Raw genomic sequence first — 8,554 nt, forward strand, 5'->3', positions numbered from 1 at the left:
TCAGCAAGGCCAACAAAGGCCTCACGTTGGCGATGGTGTACGGGAAGGAGGCCAGCATCTGGAAGGTGGGTGTCCTTGGCGCTGCGGGGAGCAGCCAGACGGGCAGGGGCAGTCGTAGGCAGAGCTGTGGGGTAGTAGCAGCCTCTGGCTCTTACCCTGAGCTTTTGAGACGCGGATCTCCGTGTGTTTGTAGAGAAGCATCCTTGGCCCGTTCGTAGAGGGGAAGCTGAGGCTGCTGCAGTGATGTGACATGTCCAGCGCCTCCGAGCAAACCAGGCAGAGGCTGGCGAGACCCCATTCCCTGCTCTTTGCTCTAGGCGATGCTTCCTCCCAACAGGCTGCTTAGACTGAGGATTTCATATCAATGATTTTATGTATTAATTACAATGATTGCTGTTAGGTGATTTCCTGTGTATGATGGGGATGGTTTGGCTCTGCTTTCAAGTACCCTGTGAAAGGGGGTTGTGCTGCCCTCCTGCCCTCCCATGACTGTAATGGGGGAGAGGGGTGGGCTGCGGCATGGGGGCTCTTACTCCATCCTTGCTGGTGGCCGGTGCTGGTCCTTGCTGGGACCCCACACTCGGCCACGTTTGGTGCATCCTGGCTGAGGCCACCTCTAGGCCAGCAGATGCGGGGTAAAACCCTTCGCTCTCTTCCCCCAGCCCCAAACTGCTCTGCCAGTGAGCAAAAAGACCACCAATAACCCCAGCCCCCCGAAACATCTCCCCTGCATCTCCTATAGTGGCCAGGGGGTGTGTGTATTCCCCCCTCTCTTATCCAGAGCTAGCCAGCTGCTTTTCCTTCCAGGGCTTAAAAAAAGGAGCTAATTCTCACTGTGTCTTGATTTATTTCTATTTTTTTTTCCCCTTTGTGCACCGCCTGGGGCTGCTCCAGTTGCAGGTACTGTACCGCACCAGCTCCTGCTGGGCTTTACCTCTGCCCGTCTTCTCGCGAGAGAAAAAGTTTTGCCAGAGTTGACTTTGCCTCATCGCGGGCTCGGTCCTCCCGAGCTGCCGGGATCAATGCGGGTTGATGCAGCCGGGGGCTGTATCTCCTCCCCATCCCCACCTTTCCTGATCCGCGGCTCTGCCCTCACAGGGATGCCTGTGGTGGGCCGGGATCCGGCCACACCATCTCCTGTTCCCTGGTGTTTGTGGCTTTTCCATCACCTCCCATGTCTGAGAGCAAATCCCCCCAGCATCTGCCTAGCTTGGGGGCTCCCTAAAAAACCTACTGAAACCCACTAAATCTCATTTTAGAGGGATGCCTGTGGTGGGCCGGGATCCGGCCACACCATCTCCTGTTCCCTGGTGTTTGTGGCTTTTCCATCACCTCCCATGTCTGAGAGCAAATCCCCCCAGCATCTGCCTAGCTTGGGGGCTCCCTAAAAAACCTACTGAAACCCACTAAATCTCATTTTAGGGGAACTGTAACATCTTGTCTTCTTTTTTCTACCCATCCCCCGCCCCTTCCTAACCCGAAAGTTCCGCCGAACCTAAGTAGGTTAATTTGGGAAGGGACTAAAGAGAGTTTAAAACCTCAGAACAGACATTTCCCTCCACCCTCGCCTAGCTTGGGGGCTCCCTAAAAAAACTACTGAAACCCACTAAATCTCATTTTAGGGGAACTGTAACATCTTGTCTTCTTTTTTCTACCGTTCCCCTGCCCTTTCTTATCCGGAAGTTTCGTCTGAGCTTAGTTAGGTTAATTTGGGAAGGGACTAAAGAGAGTTTAAAACCTCAGAACAGACATTTCCCTCCACCCTTAGTGCTATGAGCGTTTGCTTCTTTTAGCCAGAATTCACAAACAACATCAGTTTCTCCAAAACTGCATATTTGGGGTAATTTAATACTGGGTGAAGGGGCTGCGGCTGGTTCTTGCTGGTGGCTGTTCCTCAAGGCCAGGCTGCCTGGGCATTGCTTCGTGTCTTGTGCCACCCCACGTAATAAAATAAGGGGGAAGAGTTTTTCCTTATTTTTAGTGATTTTGAGGTCTAGGAAGGAAAAGAGCACCTCCATCTTCTGGAGCCAGGTGCTTATTTACAAGCCTTGGACCAAGCGCCGTCTCCAGAGCAGGATCTTTTTGACATTTAGAAACATTTCATTAAACCTACCTTCCCGTTATTTCTCATTTCCTACCCCTCCGAACTTCTTGCCTCTGGCTCGCAACAGGAGCCGAAGTTTTAATAAGCTGGGAAAGGCTGTTTTCATCAGGCTGCTGCCCAATTTCCATGGGTCGAAGCAGCTCACGGTGCTCGGATGGAGTGGTGGAGGGGGTCTCCCATGCCAGCCCCCCCACCGTGCAGGGGGCTGTAGGGATCGGTCGTCCCCCCCCAACGATGCTCGGTGGTGCCTGGCGCTACCCATGGACTATAAGTTGTGTTTCATTCCCATCTCCCCAAGCCATTTGCATTAGGGAATTGCTATCAAAACGGTGCTGATTTGGGTGTTAGTGGCACCGTGGCCAGGATTTCACCCTGCAGCCTCATCCCACCAAAAGCACTTGCTTTTAGCCTTAGAGAAGTCCAGGGATACGTGGCAGAAATACAGTGTTCAGAGAGGCTTTAAGGCAACATACGGAGTTTTCAGTTTTCCCGCATTTATACCTCCTTATTTCCTCCCAGTCTCTGCTGTTTCGGGGCCTATTGCAGCACTGGAACAAGCTGAAAATACAGCATCCAAAGGGTGGTCCCTGTGTGGTTTTTCCAAGCAAAAAAATCTGCAGTAGAGAAATTGTTAAAATGGGGGGCTGCTTTGGAGACCAAAAGGAGGAAAGCCTCCAAAAGAAGAAAACTGATGACCCCCTTGATTTTTTTCCAGGTAGTAAAACAGGATTAAACCTGAGTGAGAAAATCCTGGGGACTTGTTACATGCAGTAAGAGGCCATTAGCAAGCTCTGGTCTTTGCAAACTTCTCCCTAAATCCCCCGAAACCTTTAATTCAGCAGCTCCAGAGTGGAAGCTGCCCGCAGAGGTGGCAGGGGCTCGAGGTGCCAATGTTCAGGGTGCCGGACCTGGCGCTACCCATGGACTATAAGTTGTGTTTCATTCCCATCTCCCCAAGCCATTTGCATTAGGGAATTGCTATCAAAACGGTGCTGATTTGGGTGTTAGTGGCACCGTGGCCAGGATTTCACCCTGCAGCCTCATCCCACCAAAAGCACTTGCTTTTAGCCTTAGAGAAGTCCAGGGATACGTGGCTGAGGGCAGAAATACAGTGTTCAGAGAGGCTTTAAGGCAACATACGGAGTTTTCTCAAATTCCGCATTTATACCTCCTTATTTCCTCCCAGTCTCTGCTGTTTCGGGGCCTATTGCAGCACTGGAACAAGCTGAAAATACAGCATCCAAAGGGTGGTCCCTGTGTGGTTTTTCCAAGCAAAAAAATCTGCAGTAGAGAAATTGTTAAAATGGGGGGCTGCTTTGGAGACCAAAAGGAGGAAAGCCTCCAAAAGAAGAAAACTGATGACCCCCTTGATTTTTTTCCAGGTAGTAAAACAGGATTAAACCTGAGTGAGAAAATCCTGGGGACTTGTTACATGCAGTAAGAGGCCATTAGCAAGCTCTGGTCTTTGCAAACTTCTCCCTAAATCCCCCGAAACCTTTAATTCAGCAGCTCCAGAGTGGAAGCTGCCCGCAGAGGTGGCAGGGGCTCGAGGTGCCAATGTTCAGGGTGCCGGATCCTGCAGCCGTCCAGGCTCACTGGGAGCCTGGGGCGGTCCAGAACGTGCGTCCAAGGGATGCGGAGGGGAGGGTGCAGGTTTTGCACTGCTGTGGGTTGGGCTGAAGCATCGCGGGTGCTTGAGAGTTAAATCTCCCCCTATAACCGTGGGGGGGTCAGCCCCATCTTCTGGTGCAGTTCACACCTCTGCCTTCCTGCCCAGGGCAAGGAGAAGTTCCTGGCCATCCTCAACAAGTACATGGAGATCCACGGCACGGTTTATTACGAGACGCAGCGGCCGCCCGAGGTCCCGGCGTTCGTCAAGAACCACGGGCTCCTGCCGCAGCACGAGTTTCAGCAGCTGCTGAGGAAGGCGAAGGTGGGCGAGAGCCAGCCAGGGCGTCTGCGGGACCCCGCTTACTGTCCCCCATTAACCAGCCAGCAGTGAGGACTCAGTTGCCTTGAGAAATAAAACCTAAAGGAGGGGGTGGGGGGAGAGGCCGTTATCTGCGCTTCTCCCAGGCTTGCAGGCGCTATCAGCAGGGCTAATTAGCCGGGAGCCGAGCAGAGCACATCATTTCAAATCAAGATGTGTCTGATGAGTTTCTCCTTGCAGACTGTCCGCAGATGGAGCACAAAGTTTCCTGATTAATTCATTTATTGTTAAGTGGGCTGGGTTGTTGTTTTTTTTTTTCCCCCAAGGCTGTGATAAAAATAAACGGGATTCTCAGAGCGAGTGTGCGGGGTGCAGGCACGTCCCGGTCGCCTTCAGCTAGTGTCTGGGGGAAATGCTGTTGGTTCTCCAGCCCAAATGACTTTGGCAAACCAGTATTTCTCCATACAGGACCAATACGATGGTTGTAGCCACCACGGGGGAACTTGCAGCTCCTGAACACCCCATTGCTTTGCACAAGTGGGCTGTGAGCTATGGAGCAGGGGGAGTTTTTAGCACATTTAAGCTATGGGGTGTTGAACCACATGGAGCTGCCTTTAGAGGCTTGGTGTGCAGGACTAGAGCAGAAGAGAGGGATGCTGGTGGGTGCTGCTGCCGCAGCATGAGTTTCAGCAGCTGCTGAGGAAGGCGAAGGTGGGCGAGAGCCAGCCAGGGCGTCTGCGGGACCCCGCTTACTGTCCCCCATTAACCAGCCAGCAGTGAGGACTCAGTTGCCTTGAGAAATAAAACCTAAAGGAGGGGGTGGGGGGAGAGGCCGTTATCTGCGCTTCTCCCAGGCTTGCAGGCGCTATCAGCAGGGCTAATTAGCCGGGAGCCGAGCAGAGCACATCATTTCAAATCAAGATGTGTCTGATGAGTTTCTCCTTGCAGACTGTCCGCAGATGGAGCACAAAGTTTCCTGATTAATTCATTTATTGTTAAGTGGGCTGGGTTGTTGTTTTTTTTTTTCCCCCAAGGCTGTGATAAAAATAAACGGGATTCTCAGAGCGAGTGTGCGGGGTGCAGGCACGTCCCGGTCGCCTTCAGCTAGTGTCTGGGGGAAATGCTGTTGGTTCTCCAGCCCAAATGGCTTTGGCAAACCAGTATTTCTCCATACAGGACCAATACGATGGTTGTAGCCACCACGGGGGAACTTGCAGCTCCTGAACACCCCATTGCTTTGCACAAGTGGGCTGTGAGCTATGGAGCAGGGGGAGTTTTTAGCACATTTAAGCTATGGGGTGTTGAACCACATGGAGCTGCCTTTAGAGGCTTGGTGTGCAGGACTAGAGCAGCAGAGAGGGATGCTGGTGGGTTATTTGGGAGACTTTCCTACGGGGGTTGTTCACTCACCAGCACTGGGTTTGCTCCCTTGCAGCTCTTCATTGGCTTTGGGTTCCCCTACGAGGGTCCTGCCCCGCTGGAGGCGATCGCCAACGGCTGCGTTTTCCTGCAGGCGCGTTTCAATCCCCCGCACAGCTCCCTCAACCATGAGTTCTTCCGCGGGAAGCCGACGTCGAGAGAGGTGAGTCTGGCAGGAGGCGAGCGGATGGGCTGGATGGAGCCACCTCCTTTACACCGGGGTTCAGGCCGGTGCGGGGAAGAGCGGTTGCTAAACTGAGATTTTTTTGTTTGTTTTTTTTGTGAGATTTCCTCCAAAAGTAGAAGTGCGGATACCTGCAGATGGGGTCCCCTCTCCCATCCTCGCATCGTCTCCGTCCAGAGCACTTGGGTGCAAGGGGCCCTGCTGTGAGTTTGGGGTTGCAAAGGAGAAGGTGGTGCAGGAGACTTCTGCAGACCACAGACCCCATCTCCTTCCCCATCAGTGCAGATCCACGCACTCCCCGTACCCTCCTCCCAAACTGGGGCTGATGCTCCCCTGTTCATCCTTTTGTACCCCCGGAGGGATGCCGGGACCTCCGCAGTGTTGCAGGAGTACAAAATCCCTCCCAGGCTTGCCCATCGCTGGGAATTCAATCTAAGTGAAGCAGGAACTCTTTAAAAGTTAAAGCGTTGAGAAAATTACCTCTTTTATTATTAATAAAGTGGATAATGCAGTGCAATGCTCGCTCCTGCTGAGAAGGGCTTTGTCGGGGGGCCGTGTGGCTCAGCCCTGCTGCAGCTCGGCTCGGCGGCGCCCATCGTGGGTTTGGGGGGTAGGGCTGTCCTGCACCTCCGTGTCTGTCACCTGCATCCCCCTAATTAGCTACCGGTGTTAGCACCCATCCCAGGTGGGTGCTGTGGTTGTGCTTCAGCCCAGAGCCGGGAGGGCAGCCGGGGACAAGGGCTGTGAAATGCCCCAGGGTGTTTATATGCCGGAGGGGAAGGAGACGATCAATCTGTCGGCAAAAAATGGGAAAGGACAGCAAGCGGGAGAATAAAAGAGAGACATGCACTGCTCTCCTCCTCCAGCTGGCACGTTTTCAGGCCCCTCTGCAACACTTCACGGTGCCCCAAAAACTCCTCCCCTGCTCAGCATCCTCCCTCTTCCCTTCCTGAGAGGAGATCTGGGGCTCTGGCTGCCTTGCAGCAACGTTGGGCTGAAAAGGCAGCTCAGGGGCTGAAACAAAAGAGAGGTATCCTCAAAAATGGCCTGGTGAGAGGTGGGTGGCTGTGGGGTACCGGTGCACGGGGCTGCCTGTGGCATTGGGGCGATGCAGCTTCCAGCACCGCTTTCTCCCTGGCCTTCGGTGTTGGCGGATTTTCTCTCTGCCTTGTTTGTGGAGCTGGCAAACCTGAGAGACACGATGCCTTGCCAGAGATTTGCTGTTTCAGTCTGTTTTTGCCATTCCAGGCCCACAAATGGTTCAGGTCAAGGTTAGGTTTTACCCGTATTACGGAATTGGAGATATTCAGGGCTGTGGAGGTGATTTCAGTGTTGATGGGAATGGGGCATCCCAACCCAGCGGGTATTTTAGACTATCAGCCTGATGTTGGGGGGCAGCTGCGCTCAGAGGAAACCTTCTTTTTCCAGCACATCTCTGTGTGCAGTGGTTTAAAACCCAACGTGTCTGTGCCTGAGCCTGCTGCTCCCCTCTGCCGTCGTGGCTGTGAGTGGCAGACAGCAGCAGTTCTGGCAGGGATTGCAAAAACCAGCTCACGCTGCTGTGTTTTAGGTGTCCTCCCAACACCCATATGCCGAAGACTTCATCGGGAAGCCGCATGTGTGGACTGTCGACTACAATAACTCCGAGGAGTTTGAAGCTGCTATCAAAACCATCATGAGGACCCAGGTACGGCTCGGAGGAGGCGGCTGGGCAATCTCCCCGCTGCTGGGTTTGCAGGGACAGATATCAGCGGCGGTTGCTGGTGCCTGGCTCTCCCTTTTGAGCATTAATTGCTTCTCCTTCCTTGTTTACCCTTGGAAATTATTTGTACATGCAGAGCAGAAATCCTCCTCTCCTGCAGCTTCAGGTGGACTCGTGCTCTCGCCTTGCTTTGGTGCTGAGCATCAAAGGTGTTTCCCCCAAGGCAGTGCCGTGCCTTTGAGTGATCCCCTGGGAATCCTCCGGGCAGAGCCGGAGCAAGGGGAGGCTGAGATAAGGGAGATGAGGTTTGGGAGCAGGAGGTTGAGGTTGGTGGAGATGCTTGGCAGTGCTGGGACCTGGTGTGAAGCAAAGATAAACCCAGAGAGCATCTCCCTGCGAGTACCCTGAGAGCTACCGACCTCTGCACCTGCCGTTCCCCCATTTCACTGTTCATCATTATCATTCGGATGGAGCAAATCAATAGGAATAGCCCCAGGAGTTGCCTGTGTGAAGGATGAGAGAAGCGTGGAGAGAAGGGGGGATGCAGGGCCCCCCCGGGAAGGCAGCACTCCAGCTGCGCCCGCCCTAGAAACGCTCCCTTATGAATATTTACCTCCTGCCCTGTGGCAGGAGCCTTTCAAGTTGTCCAAATTATTAAAGTCAACTTTCCTGGAGGGGAGAAAATTGCTGATCCTCCATTTTGCTTGCAATTTGCTTCGCTCGGGATGAGCTGTCCCCTCGTGAGGACAGCGGTGCGCTGTGAAACTGGGGCTCTGTGTTGGGCTGCGGGGGTCCGGGGTTCACGGTGCCGGGTGGGATCTGGGGGTGGGGGGGGAGGCAGCGGTAATGCTGGCCAGAGAGGTGTCATCTTTGCTTTTCCCCACGTTAGAGGCTGCAGAGGTGGGCGTCTGTGGCAGTCTGGGGACTTTATTCACCTGATGGAGCCGTGCCGTCTGCCTGGGTCTTGCACCTTATCGTGGGTGATTGCCGCAGCTCTTCACCTTGCGCTGATTTTCTCTACAAGTTTGCAAAGACCGAACAAACTCGACTTACGAAAACAGTTGTTGTTTTGCACATTCATTCCGGTATCTCGATTAAAATTAAATTAAAAATAATTACATCTGTGCTGCTGGGCCAGCTGCCAGCGCTTGACCCTCCACCATCTGGGCTGAAGAGACGGCCCCGAAGCGAAGGCAACGCTGTGGGCGGGCGGGT

The 8,554-nt window shown here is 53.6% G+C and overlaps 1 protein-coding gene across 1 annotated transcript in view; it reads left to right on the plus strand.

The window, feature by feature from the left end:
- MGAT5B (mannosyl (alpha-1,6-)-glycoprotein beta-1,6-N-acetyl-glucosaminyltransferase, isozyme B) overlaps positions 1–8,554 on the plus strand; it is a 71,765-nt gene that overhangs the window by 54,237 nt on the left and 8,974 nt on the right. The window contains exons 13-15 of the mRNA XM_009279494.1: positions 3,882–4,037; positions 5,470–5,616; positions 7,208–7,324. Of these exons, the coding sequence (XP_009277769.1) occupies positions 3,882–4,037; positions 5,470–5,616; positions 7,208–7,324 (420 nt within the window). The remainder of the gene's footprint in view (positions 1–3,881; positions 4,038–5,469; positions 5,617–7,207; positions 7,325–8,554) is intronic.

The sequence above is a fragment of the Aptenodytes forsteri genome, unplaced genomic scaffold (genome assembly GCF_000699145.1).
Source record: "Aptenodytes forsteri isolate BGI_AS27 unplaced genomic scaffold, ASM69914v1 Scaffold243, whole genome shotgun sequence".
Lineage (NCBI taxonomy): Eukaryota > Metazoa > Chordata > Aves > Sphenisciformes > Spheniscidae > Aptenodytes > Aptenodytes forsteri.